General features: G+C 44.2%; 2 protein-coding genes and 1 long non-coding RNA gene across 15 annotated transcripts in view; all 3 read left to right on the top strand.

Moving 5' to 3' along the window:
• The first annotated feature begins 436 nt into the window (after nt 1-436).
• Nucleotides 437-837, top strand: LOC147376449 (uncharacterized). The gene is made up of 2 exons (XR_015161003.1): nt 437-538; nt 625-837. It is a non-coding gene; the product is annotated as an uncharacterized LOC147376449 (long non-coding RNA).
• A 184-nt stretch (nt 838-1,021) lies between these two features.
• On the top strand, nt 1,022-11,025 carry RFX5 (regulatory factor X5). 4 transcript variants are annotated; one of them, XM_086392645.1, is made up of 10 exons: nt 1,022-1,060; nt 1,917-2,045; nt 2,297-2,330; nt 2,744-2,826; nt 3,270-3,389; nt 3,577-3,696; nt 3,838-3,919; nt 4,219-4,420; nt 4,640-4,740; nt 4,894-11,025. In XM_086392645.1, exons 2-10 carry the CDS (start codon nt 1,930-1,932, stop codon nt 5,881-5,883), a joined length of 1,848 nt encoding a protein of 615 aa, XP_086248771.1. In that variant the 5' UTR covers nt 1,022-1,060; nt 1,917-1,929; the 3' UTR covers nt 5,884-11,025. The 4 variants fall into 4 exon arrangements, with proteins under 4 accessions (XP_086248771.1, XP_086248773.1, XP_086248772.1 ...); XM_086392647.1 differs by having other exon boundaries at nt 1,022-1,120; XM_086392646.1 differs by lacking the exon at nt 1,022-1,060 and adding an exon at nt 1,350-1,509.
• A 7,572-nt stretch (nt 11,026-18,597) lies between these two features.
• PI4KB (phosphatidylinositol 4-kinase beta) overlaps nt 18,598-18,935 on the top strand; it is a 28,406-nt gene continuing 28,068 nt past the window's right edge. For all 10 annotated transcript variants that reach the window (XM_086392643.1, XM_086392641.1, XM_086392635.1 and 7 more), the window contains exon 1: nt 18,598-18,743. The gene's annotated coding sequence lies outside the window, so the exon portion shown is untranslated. The remainder of the gene's footprint in view (nt 18,744-18,935) is intronic.

The following is an 18,935-nucleotide window of genomic DNA, read 5'->3' as shown; positions in this document are numbered from 1 at the left end:
GGGTGTAATGTATCTGCTGTGCAAAACAAAAAACTGTTCATCCATTCAAAGGGTGGTTAACCTTGAGTCCGTGACCTCTTAAATTAGATGCACCACTTGGCCTGTACCTGTATTTTCGTGGCAGAAGGTTCATTGTTTTCATCAGACTCCTGACCTTAAAAAGCCTTAACCAAAAGGGAGAGGGACGCTTGACCGTTCAGTACAATGTTCTCTGAAGCAAAACAGTCCAGGTGGGAATTCAGCACCCCTTGGGGGAGTCAGTCAAAATGCCATTATTCACTAACTGCAGAACTAAGGGGATGCAAAAGCAGCAGCGACTCTTTGGAAGGAAACGAGGTACTTGCGGGAAACCTTGCGGGAAACCTAGGAAGACTAAGGGCACTTTAGCTTTATGTGGTACAGCTGCTGAGGTTAAGAGGCCTCCATCAGTTGAGGAATGTGAGCTCGGGCTTGCAGGTTTCCTCTGAGTGTCTGCAAGCACGTGTTGGGTGGTGGGGACTAGGGGCGAATAGTTCAACTTGTTTTTCATCAAAAGCTGGTAATGTGAGTTTCCAGCGACTTCCATCACTGCTACCTATAATTTTCTAGCTATTTTATCATCCATTGAATCTTTTCTTCCAGTAGCTCTGACGCCCGAAGTCAAAACTGAAACACGGAAGGAGAAGGCAAAGAAAGCTTCAAAAGGAGGAGAGCGTCCGGTCTTTCGTCCTGCGGTCCCTTTAAGAGAAGAACCTCTTGGGACCGGCAGTCCCAACCGACCCCAGTTTTAACCGAAACCTAACCCGGACTTCCCCCTCTTGACTCAAATAAGACCAACTTTGGATTTTCCCTCCCCTATTGACCAATCAGATTCTGTTACCAGGCAGATTTTAGCGGCTGCCGGTGCGAGCCCGGCGCCTTCTGTCTCCGGGTGGCAGCAACGACCAATCGTAGAGCAGGCCGTCCGAGTATCTAGGCAGATCGGGGCCGTTCCAGCCATTCAGAAAAAAGGAAATAAAGCAACGCACGAGCCCGCTGGGCCAGGATCGTGGGGCTGGGCTGGAGTGAAGGTGGCTACGAGGTAGTTTCTCTTTCTCCCTTACCTTTATTGTTGGTTGTTTTGGAAGGTGACTGTTCAAAGGTAGGGAGGGGGCAATATGAGTTGGGAGGAGAGCAGACAAGATTTTGGCTGTATTTTCAACTGCTTCTTCACCCATGTGCACGTGCCCCGAATCTAGGACCCCCCCTTTCCCGCAACCGGGTTTTCTACGCCCAGCACAGGAATTCCGCTACCCTGAACCCCCTACTTTGCAGCAACGCGGGATTGAATGGAGGGGGAAGGGAGAGAGTGGGGGCGCGCGTCGGGAGGGGAGGTGAGGGCGATGACGTAGGGGCCGGCGACGTGGGGAGGGGGAGCTGCGGGGGAAGCCGTGGCGAGATTAAGTAATGAGAAGTTGGGCCCAGTTTTTTCCAAGCCTGGAAGGGCAGAAACTGTTCGTATCCTTTCTGACCTCCCAGGCAAATTCAGTGGTGAGGAGTATATTAGAGAATTAGACAACTTTATCCTGTGGTGGTGGTTGAGGGAAAGGAGGGTAGTATGGGGTTAGAGGCAGAAAGGAAAATTTCTCTCTAACGTGGATTCCCAGTCCCCCGTATCTCTTCCTTTACAGTTTTCCACATTTAGGAGACTGCAGAAAGGTGGGGCAGATAGAATGGAAATGGCAAAGATCTCTTTGGGTATATATGGGCCTGGAGAAGTAATGGAATAATTTCTAATTTTTGTAGAAGGCAAATTATAGAAAAAGACCACTGGGGAAATTCGGAGGCTTTCTTTCTGTTTTTCTGCCTTTCTGGGTAGAGAGGTGAGGAGTGCCCTGGGACCTCCAGCGGGGAAGGAAAATCTTGTTAAATCTTGTCCTGTCTTCTCTCAACTCTAGCCCTCATGCCAGGATGGCAGAAGATGAACCTGATGCTAAGAGCCCAAAGACTGGGGGAAGGACTTCCTCAGGTAGTGCTGAGGCGGGGGAACCCACCACCCTTCTTCAGAGGCTCCGAGGTACCATTTCGTAAGTACTCATCACCATCTCTAAACTTTGTTTCAGACCTGGGTATAGATCCCTATAGCACTTCTCTTCCTCTGTATTGGATGACCTGCACCTCCCCACGTGAGTGCATCTGACCAGGGGAGATTTTCATCATGGTAGCAGTTCTTGAGCACCTGCTAGGCTTTTCAGACCCCTTCCTCTCCCTAGCAGTCAGCCACAGGGATGGGGAGAAATCTTTTGTATGACCTCCAGCTTTTTCCTCTTCTCTACAGCAAGGCCGTGCAGAACAAAGTAGAGGGGATCCTGGTGAGTATTTGCGGAAGAAGGCAAGAGAGATGGCATTGGTGGGGGGGATGAAGATGGTGAGGATATGGGTTAGAAAGATTCATGCAAGGGAGTCAGGGAGTCAGTGCTGTCTGCCCTGTCAGAAGATAATTGGCTTTACAACTTGTTATCGCTTTGACCTTGAGCATCTCACTTCATCTCTGTGACCTCTTGTGGAGAAGCCCAGTAGAGATAAAATCAGAGCTGATCCCCTCCACTACCCTTCTCACCTTGGTAATCCTTAAGGGCTCCTAGCCTTAAATCATTTCTAAGGTCCTTTGTCAGCCTGACACTCACTCACTCAGCTAGACTGTTTAGTAAGGATCAGAGGGTCCTACCTTGGGTATTTCTTGGCCTTATAATTTTTCCTACCTCTCTGTTACTCCCTACCTCAGCAAGATGTACAGAAATTCTCAGACAATGACAAGCTGTATCTCTACCTTCAGCTCCCCTCAGGGCCCAGTACTGGAGACAAAAGGTAGGTTTGGTGCTGGAATTTTAGATATCAGAGGTGCTTATTTTTAAAGAAAGGCTCCCTAGGGGTGGTCCCTGGTGGTCTAGTGGTTAAGACTTCACTTTCCAATGCAGGGGGTGCGGTTTCAATCCCTGGTTGGGGAGCTAAGATCCCACATGATTCCTGACCAAAACGTAAACAACAGGAGCAGTATTGTAACAAATTCAATAAAAACTTAAAAAAAAAAAAAAAAGAAAGGCTCCCTTAAAAAGGGCTTGGTGAATAGGAATACTCATAACAGCTCTCCTTAGTCGGGAATAAAAGTTGCTGTCCTGCCTTGGTTTACCAGAGAAAGGTGAATTCTGGATGCACTGATTCAGTCCAGCCCTACTGAGGTGATAATCTGGATGGAACCAGGGCAACTGTTGGGATGTTGGCAATACTTGTCTCTCTTATTTCTCTTGCAGCTCAGAGCCAAGTACACTCAGCAACGAGGAGTACATGTATGCTTACAGGTGGATCCGCAACCACCTAGAGGAGCATACCGACACCTGCCTGCCAAAACAAAGTGTTTATGATGCCTATCGGTGGGTGGATGGGAGGGGGTGTATGGGGGCTGGGGAGGTGGGCCTAGGACTACCCCCTCCTCCCTGGAGAGGCCCCTGCCTCGATGGAGCCGGACTTCAAGGGTCTCCCAACCTTGATTCCCAGGGACCCTCTGAACCCACCCTTCTTCTCTGAGTGTTCTTCCCTCTCTGTCCCTGCCTTGCTCAGGAAGTACTGCGAGAGCCTCGCGTGTTGCCGCCCGCTCAGCACAGCCAACTTTGGCAAAATCATCAGAGAGATCTTCCCTGACATCAAGGCCCGAAGGCTTGGTGGCCGGGGCCAGTCCAAGTATCCTTGACTGGAGAGGGTGGGCTGGAGGACCTGGGGAAAGAACCTTAGGGTGAGGATGTGAAGAGCTGGAAGTGGAAACAGCCCAACCTTCCTACATGGGGACCTCCAGTGTGTTGGTTACCCCTTAACTTATGTCAGATATTGCTACAGTGGCATACGAAGGAAGACCTTGGTATCTATGCCGCCCTTGCCCGGACTTGACCTAAAGGGCTCTGAGAGTGTAAGTAACAACCCTCCGACTGCACTCTTCTCCCCAAAGTAGATGGCAGAGGACTTTGGGAGGTGTTTTGAGGCCTGACACAGCCTAGGTCGTTTGGCACAGTTTCTCAGCCTATAGGATATGCCCTTCTGCCTACTCTATGGCTGAGGCAGAGGAGAAAGAGAATTTGGGGGTTTCTGGGATGGCATGATAGAAGCTACTGCCATCCCTAGTCTGGTCTTATGGTCAACATTGGTGCCTGAGAGGGGCGCAGGGGCCTTTGTTCACAGTGTAATTGGGTGTGTCCTTCCCCTGTTTAGCCAGAAATGGGCCCAGAAGTAACCCCAGCGCCTCGGGATGAGCTGGTAGAAGCAGCCTGTGCCTTGACCTGTGACTGGGCTGAGCGAATCCTGAAACGGTCCTTCAGTTCCATCGTTGAGGTTGCCCGCTTCCTGCTACAGCAGCATCTCATCTCTGCCCGATCTGCACACGCCCATGTGCTCAAAACTGTGGGACTCGCTGGTGGGTGGACCCTGTATTACGTTCAGAGAACCCTTCAGCCACTTTCAAGCTTAAAGGCTCTCCCACATAAATGAGGAGAGAGACACCTTCTGTTCCTAGAGACCCTTCCCAGACATGCCTTAGCCCACCTCTTTCTCCTGCCTCTCTACCAGTCAGAATCACCTCCCTCCTCCATTCTGTTCCTTCCTCACCGCTTTTCCTTTTCTGGCACCTCCGCAGAAGAGGACGAACATGCCCCTCGGGAACGGTCATCTAAATCCAAGAACGGGGTAGAGAACCTGGAGGGTGGTTCTCATAAGAGACCAGAGAGACAGGTCCAGGTGAGGAAGCTGATGCCCTTGACCTTACTCCCCTGGGCTGGGGGTGTAGTACACCCTTCGCCCAGTGGGTTCAGTACTTTTTCACGTCCTGTTCCTATATTCCCTCCATTGTCCAGTCTTCCCACTTACTGTGTTCTTCTCTTTACTTTTTAGCCTCCTAAAGAGCTAGACCCCCGAGCTGGGGCTGGCCCCTCTGCACGTGGAGAGCGAAAGAAGAGTGTAGCGGAGAGCCCGGCGCCAGTAGCCAATAACCCACAGGTTAATGCCCTAGTGGCACGGCTGCCTCTGCTCCTCCCCCGGGCCCCTCGCTCACTTATCCCGCCAATCCGAGTCTCTCCACCCATCTTGGCCCCCAAACTTTCTTCAGGCACTCTGAAAATGGCTGCACTGCCTCTGCCCAGTAGGGCTGGGGGACCCCAAGCAGCTGTTCCCATCATTAACATGATCTTACCAACGGTTCCTGCTTTGCCTGGACCTGGACCTGGGCCTGGGCAAGCTCCCCCTGGGGGGCTCGCTCAGCCAAGGAGTGCAGAGAACAGGGAAGTGGGCATAGGGGGTGACCTGGGACCCCATGACAAAGGTGTCAAGAGGACAGCTGAAGTGCCTGTGAGCGAAGCCAGTGGGCAGGACCCACCAGCTAAAGCCACAAAGCAGGATCTAGACGATATAGGAAGTGATGCCAAAAGAAAACGGGGGCGCCCTCGAAAAAAATCAGGTGGAAGTAGGGAAAGGAATTCTACCCCCGACAAGTCAGCAGCTGCTGTGGACTCAGCCCAGTCCTCAAGGTTACCACGGGAGGCATGGGCCTCTGGAGGGGAGAGCAACTCAGCTGGAGGATCAGGGGGGCCAGGGCCAGTAGGAGAGGCTGAGAAGGGGGTGCTTGCCCAAGGTCAGGAGGATGGCGCTGTTTCCAAAGGAGGAAGGGGCCCCAGTTCCCGTCATGCCAAAGAAGCAGAAGATAAAATTCCTCCTGTCACCCCCAAAGTGAGCGTCATCAGGGGCAGTAGAAGCCAAAAGGAGGCTCTTCATTTGGTCAGGGGAGAAGTAGACACCTCCGCACAGGGTAATAAAGACTTAAAGGGGCATGTGCTTCCGAGCTCCATTCCCCATGAGCGGAAAGACCCCAAAGCGGCACCCCCATGATAGGTATGTGGGAAGGAGTGTTTATAGCCCTATGTTAACTCTACCTGGCTGCCTAGAAGAGGCCCTTCTTTGCACTTGCTTCTCACTTGGCTCTTCATTCTCTTCTGTATAGACAGCTGAGGCACCCTGTCTTACATAGTGCCTGATTTTTGCCTCTCACCTTTCCAGCTCAGTCCCCTTGGCTTTAGAGTCACTAATCTGTAGTGACCCCTCTCCTGGATCCCTGCACTATCTTGTGGGAATATAGGGATGAAATACGATGAATGCCTAGGCTTGGAGTCTTTTGGTTTTAAATCATAGAAAACCTAACTCAGACTGGCTTAAAAACAAAGATTTATTGGCTCATGTGACTGGCAAGTCCAGAGGTAGGGCCAACTCCAGGTAAAGCTGATCCAGTGACTCCGTAAGTCTCTGAATACCTGATTGATTTTCCCCCCTACCTTCTGTAGGATCATCTTAAGCCTGGTCCACCTCATGGCTGCCAGCACTCCTGGGATTCCATGTTTCCTCTCTCATGTCCAGCCAGAAAGAGAGGGCATCTTTGTGCCAGGAATCCTAGCAATAGCCCTAAGATTCACTTCGGTGAGGTCAGCCTGGGTCACACACCCATCCCTAGCCAGTGACTGTGGGCAGGAGATTGGTATAATAAATGCTAATTTGCTTATTTACGCTACATCATGGCCTGTACCTTTTGAAAAAAAAAGGCAGGATCAGCTTCCTTAGAATCACATAGATTCCTCAATGGGGACTGGGAGTGGGGAGTTCCCGGGGAGTCACCTGACACCTGGCCACTGCTATGAAGTAGGTGTGGTTTTAGCTTGCTAGGCTGAGACCAGTTATCTTCCTTCCTTTTTTTCCAGATAGATTTGAATTTTCCTTACAGCAGCTGTAACCTCTTTTCCTCTTATTCTGGTCTCAGGGAATGAGAGGGAAATCTTTCTCATTTGGAGACTAGCTCTTTAGTCTCATTTGGATAACAATCCCCCTTTTTCTTCCACCTCCTTCTCAGAGATGGGTATCCTTCATTCTCCTCTTTCTGAATTTTAGTTTTCTCCTCATTCTCAATGCTTCACTCTACTGCCTCTTTCACCAAGTAGAGTGAGGTTTACTCCCTAGTCATTTTATTAAATTCACTCTGTATCCACCAGGTGTCAGTCTCTTGTCATGTAAGTGTCAGGACTTAGCTGGACCGGGATTGTGGGTTTAGGCTGTGTGTATGGAAGGTACCTTGCCTATCTGGGAGCACCAGTAGGAAAGGAATTCAGGTATATATTTGGGAAAAGCAGTAAACCAACCAACATTAATTAAGGACCTACTTTATCTTCTGCATAGGGTAGCTTCCATCAGGGATTCTCCATTTTCTTTCAGGGAGCCTTCATTCATTTGTTCCTTTATTTCCACCATTGCAGATTTTTAAAAATTATATGTAATGTTTGATATCTATAAAGAATATATTTAACGTGAATAAGTTATGAAGCATAATAACTAAATGACTCATCACCCAATTTGTACATTAAAACATTAGAAATACTACTGAATTTCTCGTGTTCTTCCCCTAACCTATGCTCCTGGCTCTCCCTAGAGGTCACCACTATCTTTAATTTTGTGTTTATTAACTACCTGCAATATATACATACATACATATATATATATATATATCCTTTCCATTTATGTATATACCCTTTAAAAATGGTTTTGCTTTTTAGCTTTACAAAATTTTATTCTCTAATACTCCCCTGTGGTTTGCTTTTTTTTCCCCACATAACATTATTTCTAAGATTCATCCATGTTGTAGATAGCTATTACTCGCTCATTTTTATCTATATAATATTGCAAGTGCATAAACCACAATTTATCCATGTCAATGGACATTTGGGTTGTTCCCAGTTTTTTGCAGTTATAAATAATGCTGCTACTAACATTCTTGTACAGGTTAGTGCCTTTGTTTTTAGTAAGCTTTCTAAGGCTTCTGAGATGATTCCTTTGGTCTGTACACCCTCTGAGTTGGAAACTGTTCCCTCTTGTCTCATTCTCTAAAAACGTTTATATTAGATTGAACTGAACCATCCTTTGATCGTTTGATAAAACTTACTTGGTAAGCCATTTGAGCCTGGCCTTTCTTTGTGGGAAACATCTTAATTTCAATTTATTTAATAATTATAGGCTATTTGGGCTTTCTATTTCTTCTTGAGTCAATTTAGGTAAAGTGTTTTTCTAGAGTTTTGTGCATTTTACATCATTTATTTTTAATGAAATTCCTTCCATGTTCTTTTTCTCCTTTGCTCCCTGGGTGGTCGTGTCCTCCTTTTCATTTCTCCTGTTTACTTGTGCCTTCTTTTTTTCCCCTTTGACCAACTACACCAGAAATTTGTTTTACTTGTTTGATTTAGCTGCCATTCTGGGCTTTGTTGATACTCTCCCTTAAATATTTGTTTTCTACTTCATTAATTATGGATGTTATCTGTGGTATTTCCTTCTGCTTTCTTTAGATTTAATTTTATGTTCTTTTATATCAACTCTTTGTGACCCCATGAACTATACGGTCCGTGGAATTCTCTAGGCCAGAATACTGGAGTGGGTAGCCTTTCCCTTCTCCAGGGGATCTTCCCAACCCAGGGATCAAACCCAGGTCCCCCACATTGCAGGTGGATTCTTTACCAGCTGAGCCACAAGGGAAGCCCAAGAATACTGGAGTGGGTAGCTTATCCCTTCTCCAGGGGATCTTCCTGACCCAGGGATTAAACCGGGGTCTCCTGCATTGCAGGTGGATTCTTTACCAACTGAGCTATAAGGGAAGCCACAAATATTTGTTTTCTACTTCACTAATTATGGATGTTATCTGTGGTATTTCCTTCTGCTTTCTTTAATTTTATGTACTTGTACATCTTAATTTTTATCTAATTAATTTTCAAGTTGTGTTATTTTCTATAAGTTTTCAAGGACTCACTTCCCTATATTCTCCACATTTTTCTGTTTAAAAGTATTTATTACTTAGTTCTAAGAATATTTAAATTACCTTTATGACTTTTTGGATTCGTGATTTAGAAAAGTTTTCTAAATTTCCAAAATCTAGCTATTTAAAATTTTATCTTTTTGATACTAATTTTCAGTTTGATCATTTGTGCTCAGGAAATGTGGTCTCTGTGATAGCAGTTCTTTGAAGTTTGTCAGGATTGTTATTTTTATATTCTGGGGCTTCCCAGGTGGCTCAGTAGTAAAGAATCTGCCTGCCAATGCAGGAGATGCAGGTTCGATCCCTCGGTTAGGAAGATCTCCTGGTGAAGAAAACGGCAACCCACTCCAGTATTCTTGCCTGGAAATTCCCATGGACAGAGGAGTCTGGCAGGCTACAGTCCATGGGTTCACAAAGAGTCAGACTCAACTTAGTAACTGAACAACAATTTTATATTCTGTAACTTACCTTGGATATCTACCTGTTCTGTTGATTTCTGCTGATTTTCCCATAGCAGCTTGTTCCCTGGTATATTTTGTATTTTTGGATTTTGAGCTCCTATTTTGTTAATCTAAGGAAATCCAGTGGGCCTAAATTGGGGGTACTTTCCTCCAGAGAGAATTTGCACTTGTTTCTGCCAGGTGACAAAGGGTGCTCCTTACCTGGGACTGTGTTAACCTTTCAGGAGTCCTGATTTAACTCAGGAGTCCCAGATTTTCTCCCCTGCTTTGGCTGGGCCCAGGGTTTAGCCTCTGTTAATGATACTGATACTAGCATTTGTCCCCAGAGCAAACCTGCTTCTTCTGCTGCATGTTACTCATTCTGCATAAGGATTCAGCTCAGTGTTATTTTTTCCCCTTCCTTTAGTGATCTCTTCTACTTTCTGATGAGCGTGACAAACATGTTTACTGTAATTTATCCAGGATCCAGTGGTATTCTATGAGAGAGCCCTTTCTCTCCTCCATGCTGCCAGAAGTAGAAGTCCATTACTGTAGTTTTGGCATTTTCCTTCTTGTTAAGAGCTCTGCACTTGTTGGAAGCTAGCTGACTTAGCACTATCCTTAAGTCAATAATGATTTCAGCACAGTGTGAGTTATGTTAGCAGTAAGCACAGAGAGTGGTGGGAGCCCAGAGAAATAGACAGGGATCAGAAATGACTTGCTAGTAGAGGTGAGTAGGACAAGGCCAACTCATAAAGCAAGGACAGAACAACAGAAGACATGATACAAAGAACTGAATCATGATACCCATTCTGCTGCCTAAGAGCTGTAAATTCAAAGAGATTGAGTAATTTGGGAAGGCTTCTTGGAAAAGGTAGCCTTGAGTTAAGCCTTTAAGTAGAGCTTAAGTAGATTAAAAAAAAAAAAGTCATTCCAGGAAAAGCAGGAGTTTGAGGATGTGGGATGTGAGTAAGGACATGGCAGTCTAACCCAGTAAAAAGACCTGTTCGGCAGAAAGGTTATGTATGAACAAGAGAGAGAAATCAACTGGAAGAAAAACACACAACAGTTGAATGAATGGGTAAAAGTTATCCAGTGATGGAATTGAAAGTAATCCATTGATTGAATGAATGAAAGATACGAAGTTTGCATTAGAGGATGGAGGAACTGAAGTAAAAAAGAACCCTCCAGACAGCTGTTGCCATTGTCCATGTGGGAGGAGATGAGGGACTGGACCAGGTTGCTAACAAGTTGGAGGTGATAGGCATACAGAAAAGTAAACCACTGGTGATACGATAGAAGCTTCCAAGGGAACAGTGCCCTCACCACGATTGGGTTTGGGGATATATCCATTCACTTTAGGAGACCAGACCACTGGGTGATTTTAAGATTTACATGAATGTTATAGGGGTTTTAAGTAGCCTATTTTATATTTTTACCCTAATATTTTAAAAATCTAACATGAAACAAGTTATTCTTCTCTTGGTCAGGAAGTCTTCAGTTGGTTAGATGAAGGGCTAAACGAAGGTTTTGGGGACTGCCTACTGCTTCCTCTCTACTATTCCTTATTCTCTCCCCAATACCCTGTTCCCCAGTCCCATTGTTGTCTTTTTTCATTTTAGCCTTAGCATAAAGTAAGTCAGAAATAAAAATTTGTTACTTACTAAAACTTGAAATAATCTTTTGCTATTAAACCAAGGTAAACTCTATGTCTAGTCTGTGGCCTCAAATAAATGAATGTATTGTTAACTTTTGTAGGCAACAGTCAATTTTCTTAAAAACAACAAAAAAAAGTAAATACCACATTGACTAACATGCTAAACGGGGGAATTAATATCATTATATATTTGTCTGTGTGTTTTGTCTCATGGTTCATCAGTAGGCCTATTCCTGCTTTGTCTAGGATCATTCTGCTGGTTCCATCTTATGCGGTAAAGCTAATTTTATATATATATATATATATATATATATATATGCTGCTAAGTCGCTTCAGTCGTGTCCGACTCTGTGCGACCCCATAGATGGCAGCCCACCAGGCTCCCCCATCCCCGGGATTCTCCAGGCAAGAACACTGGAGTGGGTTGCCATTTCCTTCTCCAATGCATGAAAGTGAAAAGTGAAAGTGAAGTTGCTCAGTCGTGTCCGACTCTTAGCGACCCCATGGACTGCGGCCCACCAGGCTCCTCCGTCCATGGGATTTTCCAGGCAAGAGTACTGGAGTGGGGTGCCATTGCCTTCTCCGATATATATATATAATACGATATACTATATATATATATATATATATATATATATAGTATTAAAACATGTTTGTGAAGAGGCATTTACCAGAAAGAGCATGAGTTCAGTTTACCACTTTCTATAGGATTTTGAACATTATTTAGTCCAGTTTTTTAAAACAGATTCAAAAACAGATGGCAACTCTGTAGTCGGTTGTGAAACTAATTTAGCAGTATGCAAAGCTAAATGTATTTAAAAAGTGAAACAGGGACTTCCCCAGTGATCCAGTAGTTAAAACTCCATGCTGCCCATGCAGGGGGGTGGCAGGGGGTTCAATCCCTGGTCATGGAACTAAGATTCCATATGCCTTGTGCCACGACCAAAAGATAAAATAACTTTTAAAAAGTAAAATAGAGTAGAAAGTATCAATGTGCATTGCATATAGTAGGGTAATTGCATATCACTTCCTGAAACTTATTTCAGTGAAGACCATGTCTATGTGCTCTTCAATGGTCGTGATTTAAAAATTGATTTCTTATTGTGGGTTGAAATAAAACAATTTCAAAAACCAATGACTTAGTCGTTCTGAAGCCCAGTTTCCATAAAATAACATCTGTTTCACAAAGATGTACTGAGGAATAAATGAGGTAGCATTAGTATTTATACACAGTAGGAGGCCAAGCAATAATTGCTAGTAGCTTCTTTTTCTTTTCTCTGGGGAAAAAAAAAGCCAATATCTATGGTTCAGGAAAAAAAAATTACTCATTATAGTTTATTTAACCATAGGGGTGTTTAATGTATAATTGGAGCTGTATTATGACCTGGGTCCTCTAGTTTTACCAACTTTTGATGAATAAGCCAACTTCTTTCCTCAATTTGATGACATTTAAATAAATAAATGAAATCAACAAAGCTAAAAGCTGGTTCTTTGAGAAGATAAATAAAATAGGCAAACTATTAGCCAGACTCAACAAGAAAAAAGGGAGAAGAATCAAATCAACAAAATTAGAAATGAAAATGGAGAAATCAAAACAGGCAACACAGAAATACAAAGGCTCATAAGAGACTACTATCAGCAACTATATGCCAATAGAATGGACAACTTGGAAGAAATGGACAAATTTCTTAGAAAAGTATAACTTTCAAAAACTGAACCAGGAAGAAATAGAAAATCTTAACAGACCTATCATAAGCATGGAAATTGAAACTGTGATCAGAAATCTTCGAACAAACAAAAGCCCAGGACTAGACAGCTTCACAGCTGAATTCTATCAAAAATTTAAAGAAGAGCTAACACCTATCCTACTCAAACTCTTCCAGAAAACTGCAGAGGAGGGTAAACTTCCAAACTCATTCTATGAGGCCACCATCACCCTAATATCAAAACCAAAGATGCCACACACACACACACAAAAAGAAAAAACTACAGGCCAATATCACTGATGAACATGGATGCAAAAATCCTTAACAAAATTCTAGCAAACAGAATTCAACAACATATTAAAAAGATCATGACCAAGTGGACTTTATCCCAGGGATGCAAGGATTCTTTAATATCTGCAAATCAATCAATGTGATACACCACATTAACAAATTGAAAGCTAAAACCCATATGATTATCTCAATAGATGCAGAGAAAGCCTTTGACAAAATTCAACATCCATTTATGATAAAAACCCTCCAGAAAGCAGGAATAGAAGGAACATACCTCAATATAATAAAAGCCATATATGATAAACTCACAGCAAACATCCTCAATGGTGAAAAATTGAAAGCATTTCCCCTAAAGTCAGGAACAAGACAAGGGTGCCCACTCTCACCACTACTATTCAACATAGTTTTGGAAGTTTAAGCCACAGCAATCAGAGAAGAAAAATAAAAGGAATCCAGATTAGAAAAGAAGAAGTAAAACTCTCACTGTTTGCAGATGACATGTGCTCTACATAGAAAACCCTAAAGATCACCAGAAAATTACTAGAGCTAATCAATGAATATAGTAAAGTTGCAGGATATAAAATTAACACACAGAAATCCCTTGCATTCCTATACACTAACAATGAGAAAAATAGAGAAATTAAGGAAACAATTCCATTCACCATTGCAACAAAAAGAATAAAATACTTAGGAATAAATCTACCTAAAGAAACAAAAGACCTATATATAGAAAACTATAAAACACTGGTGAAAGAAATCAAAGAGGACACAAATAAATGGAGAAATATACCATGTTCATGGATCGGAAGAATCAATATAGTGAAAATGAGTATACTACCCAAAGCAATCTATAGATTCAATGCAATCCCTATCAAGCTACCAATGGTATTTTTCAGAGAACTAGAATAAATAATTTCACAATTTGTATGGAAATACAAAAAACCTCGAATAGCCAAAGCAATCTTAAAAAGAATGGAACTGGAGGAATCAACCTGCCTGACTTCAGACTATACTACAAAGCTACAGCCATCAAGACAGTATGGTACTGGCACAAAGACAGAAATATAGATCAATGGAACAAAATAGAAAGCCCCGAGATAAATCCATGCATCTATGGACACCTTATCTTTGACAAAGGAGGCAAGAATATACAATGGAGAAAAGACAATCTCTTTAACAAGTGGTGCTGGGAAAAGTGGTAAACCACTTGTAAAAGAATGAAACTAGAACACTTTCTAACACTATACACAAAAATAAACTCAAAATGGATTAAAGATCTAAACATAAACCAGAAACTATAAACTCCTAAAGGAAAACGTAGGCAAAACACTCTCTGACATAAATCACAGCAGGATCCTCTATGACCCACCTCCCAGAGTAATAAAAATAAAAGCAAAATAAACAAATGGGACCTAATTAAACTTAAAAGCTTTTGCACAATGAAGGAAACTATAAGCAAGGTGAAAAGACAGCATTCAGAATGGGAGAAAGTAACAGCAAACGAAGCAACTGACAAAGAATTAATCTCAAAAATATACAAGCAGCTCCTGCAGCTCAATTCCAGAAAAATAAACAACCCAATCAAAAAATGGGCCAAAGAACTAAACAGACATTTCTCCAAAGAAGACATACAGATGGCTAACAAACACATGAAAAGATGCTGAACATCACTCATTATCAGAGAAATGCAAATCAAAACCACAATAAGGTAACATCTCACGCCAGTCAGAATGGCTGCTATCAAAAAGTCTACAAACAATAAATGCTGGAAAGGGTGCAGAGAAAAAGGAACCCTCTTACACTGTTGGTGGGAATGCAAACTAGTACAGCCACTATGGAGAACAGTGTGGAGATTCCTTAAAAAACTGTAAATAGAACTGCCATACGACCCAGCAATCCCACTGCTGGGCATACACACCGAGGAAATCAGATCTGAAAGAGACATGTACCCCAATGTTCATCGCAGCACTGTTTACAATAGCCAGGACATGGAAGCAACCTAGATGTCCATCGGCAGACGAATGGATAAGAAAGCTGTGGTACATATACACAATGGAGTATTAGCCATTAAAAAGAATGCATTTGAATCAGTTCTAATGAGGTGGATGAAACTGGAACCTATTATACAGAATGAAGTCAGAAAGAAAAACACTAATACAATATACTAATGCATATATATGGAATTTAGAAAGATGGTAATGATGACCCTATTTGCTGATGACAGCAAAAGAGTCACAGATGTAAAGAACAGTCTTTTGGACTCTGTGCAAGAAGGCAAGGGTGGGATGATCTGAGAGGGTAGCATTGAAACATATATATTATCATATGTGAAGTGGATCACCTGTCCAGGTTTGATGCATGAGACAGGGTGCTCAGGGCTGGTGCACTGGGATGACCCTGGGGCATGGGATGGGGAGGGAGGTGGGAGGGGGGTTCTGGATGGGGAACACATGTGCGCCCATGGCTGATTCATGTCAATGTTTGGCAAAAACGACTACAATATTGTAAAGTAATTAGCCTCCAACTAAAATAAATTAATTTAAAAATAAATAAACAAATGACTTTACTTGACCCTGTTAGTACTTTCCTGCACTCACACTCCAAGGTGCCACATGCATACACGCTTTCCCATCAAGGCTTCATGCATATACAGGACAGTATGGGTTCCTCTAGGGTCACCACGTACAGGTCACCAATGTACATCTATACCTGTAGTGACTCCCTAGGACCTAAGACAGAAGTGTTTTGTTTTTTTTTTCTATCAAAACAGAATCTAAAAAATAGTTTCAGTGTGGTGAAGAATTTTAGATAATATTATGCTTTTAAATATGGGAAACAGAATAGTATTCAGTTTTGTAATTTAAGAATTAAAGAGACTGAGGAGAAAAGCAAAGCAAATAGGAAGTGGGGGAATAATTTAGTCAAAATATTTATAAATATTTTTATTTTATTCATTTATGAAAACTAACTTTTACCAAAAGAACAACAACAATAAATCTGACAATTGGCACTGTTACACATTTTTGGAAATCTGCTTAATGCTTGACTGGATTCTCATATCTGCTTCTGCATTCAATTTGTTGCTACATAAACAAATATAAACATTTTTTCCTGTGGTGGAAACTAAGGATACGGCTAGGATACAAAAATAAATTCATTCTTGCCTTGAGGAACTCAGATTAGAGGGAGTTGGAGACCCAGGAACAGAGGGAACCAAAGAAAACCCCAAAAGAAGGCAGAAAGACAAAGTCATAGATGCAGATAAACACATAAAGGCCCTTAGAAACTTGAAACAAAATCTACCTCACAATAGTGTGTGTGTGTATGTGTGTGTGTATGAGGTTGAGGTGGGTCTCAGTTAATAAAGGACTTATAATAACTGCTATACCTACAAAAAGTTCCTACTTTAAAGTTTGAACAGAGATGTTACTGGAAAGTAGAAAAACTCCCTCCAATAAAAGTAAAATATACATCTCTTTTTACAATGTTTCAAAAAGTTAGTCCTTCAAACCTTGGAATCCCTAGCCTTTGAGGGGATGGACATATGACATTTCAGACTCTAGGCAAAGCAGGGTCATCACCTCTCCATTCTTGCTCCACGGCTGACTAGGAGCTGGCCAAGAGCTGCTGGGCCTGACAGGTGGACTGGTGATTCCCCACTCCAGACCAGTGGTGACAAATTTAAACTATCTTTGGCACTCTTGGCCTCCTTCTCTGCTCATCTTTCATTACTGTACTCCTGCTTTAACCTAGCTTATCAGTTTGTCTTCTCATGAGCAAATTCCCTTCAGAATGCTCCTTCGTCTTTCTTGTTCCACTGGATCATTTCCAGTATCTCTTCTATGACCTTACTCACAATATCGAGAAAACGTTCATACTTTATCATATACAGAGCGGCCTTTTGTATTAACCATATGTTCCTTTAGCAATCAGGTACCCTATTTGTTCTTTTATACATACTGCACGTTTTACACAGGTATTTTCAAGCTATTAATCTTTATTCTGCCATCCAAACACTGAAGCAATTACCCCCTTTCATTTATATTATTGTCCCTGTGCCGGCATCACCAAGGCGATGGACATGAGTTTGTAGGCTCTGGGAGTTCGTGATGGACAGGGAAGCCTCGCATGCTGCAGTCCATGAGGTCGCAGAGCCGGACATGATTGAGCCACTGAACTGAGCTATGCTAAGTCATTTCAGTCGTGTCCAACTCTTTGCGACCCATGGACTGTATGTGGCCTGCCAGGCTCTTCTGTCCCTGGGATACTCCAGGCAAGAAAACTGGGGTGGGTTGCCATTCCCTCCTCATATTATTGTCCCGATAATAGTCGTAATCTGTGCTCTCTTTTAGTCCTCACAAAACCCTGTAGGGTGTTAATATACCTGGATCTACTTTGCAGACATAGAAACGGAGGTTCACAGAGGATAAATCAGTCATTCCAAATCAAACAGCCTTCAAGTGGCAGGGAGGGTGGCGTCCAGGATCTGGGCTCAAATAACTAGCCTCAATGTAGACTATTAAGTAAGGTCCTATGAGGGGCAGAGGTTACGTCGGGACAGAGGTTCTGATGGAAAGGGTTCCTAGTCAGTAAGCTAACTGACAAATAGAATTACACAAGACAACACCAGAAGTCCATTTGCAGGCCGATTTTTGTTTATTTGTTTAGATTTTACATGGTTTGGTTTTGTTCGGAAGGCGTGATTATGCCCTCCAAGCTTTTGACATTTCACTCACCTTTCCCAACCTGGCCCAGTCCAGCCCCTCCCGGGCTGGATCGAGGTCCGAAGGCTGAAGGCCAAAGGCTGCCCAGGCAGGTGGTGACCTCGGAGGCAGAACCGCGGCCTCGAGTCGCGCCGCTAACGGCGAAAGATTGACGCGGTTGGACCGCGCCATTCCCCAAGCGATAAGGGGCGTAACCTTGGCGTCGTCCTTAAACATGAGTAAGAATAGGATAGTGAAGGTGACTATCTTCCCCGCCTGTCCTTTCTTTCTCTTTCTGCTGTCCAGCTCGGCCCCCAGCGTCCGTCCCCCGACCTGATTTACTAAAGGAGTCGTGTGGAATAGGGGAAAGTCACTGATTGCCATTACGGTAACTCGGTTGCTAACTCGAACGGGCTCATTTACGTATAATTTGCACGTTCCAGTGTTTACTGAAGTACGCGACAAGCTTGTACTTCTCCTCTAGCCGGTGACCCACGCCCGCCCGCTACACCGCCGCCTTCTGCTCTAAGCCGGGAGCCCCTGCCCCTTTATCCAGAAAATTTTACTTCCCTTTCGGCTTCCTTAGCTTCGCAAACGCTGCCTCGTAGGTCCGCCTCCCAAGGTTTGGCCCCTCCTCCCACCCGTAAGCTCCTCCCCTGGCCTCTCCTCCTCCCCGGCTTCCAAATCTCTCTTCCCGCCCCCTTCTCTATTTCTGAACAGGCATGTTTCGGGCAGCTCACCCAACTCCTTAGATTACTATGGGATCCGTAGGGTCCTGAGCGTCGGAGTAGCAAGAAAGCATAGCCCACGAAGGGACTGAATTCAGAAGAAAACTCGAGATCTGCTGAGGAATTTATTATTTTTTTAATCCTGGTGGTGCGAGAGAGGAAGACAAGGTTGTGAGGCCCGGTCGAACGCGCGGCAGCGCGAAGGCCCCCTCAGGCGGCGCTGAGGGCAGCCCCGCAGCCGGGGCCTGGTGCAGCCGCCGCGGCCGCTGTCAGGGAAGCGCAGGCGGCCAATGGAACCCGGGAGCGGCCGCTGCTGCTGAGGCGGCGGTGTCGGCAGCCCGACCCCGACCGCCCGCACCCCCTCCGCCGGGGTCCCCCGGAGGTAAGCGACTCCTACCCTGTGAGTGCCCCTTGCCCTGTGTGTGAAGGGGTCCCTCTCCCACCCTGTCCAGCACAGCCTCCCCCGCCCCCACACCTGGGTTCGACTACAAAACTATCCTCCCGGTGACACCTGCACCCCGGGTTCCTTCTCCACCTTTCTTCCCGAACCTGGGGTCCTCCCCTGCTTTTTGGC

Source organism: Bos grunniens, chromosome 3, assembly GCF_055505025.1.
Source record: "Bos grunniens cultivar Pamir isolate PY7600 chromosome 3, Bosgru_T2T1.0, whole genome shotgun sequence".
NCBI lineage: Eukaryota > Metazoa > Chordata > Mammalia > Artiodactyla > Bovidae > Bos > Bos grunniens.
This window is presented reverse-complemented; position numbering and strand designations above follow the sequence as displayed.

Excerpts from the sequence above, each read along its gene's own strand:
- RFX5 (XM_086392644.1), top strand. The coding sequence starts at position 1,426 with ATGAGAAGTTGGGCCCAGTTTTTTCCAAGCCTGGAAGGGCAGAAACT. Across the intron at positions 1,473-1,916 it reads AGCCTGGAAGGGCAGAAACT|CCCTCATGCCAGGATGGCAG; the intron begins GTTCGTATCCTT and ends TCTCAACTCTAG. Across the intron at positions 2,046-2,296 it reads AGGCTCCGAGGTACCATTTC|CAAGGCCGTGCAGAACAAAG; the intron begins GTAAGTACTCAT and ends TCTTCTCTACAG.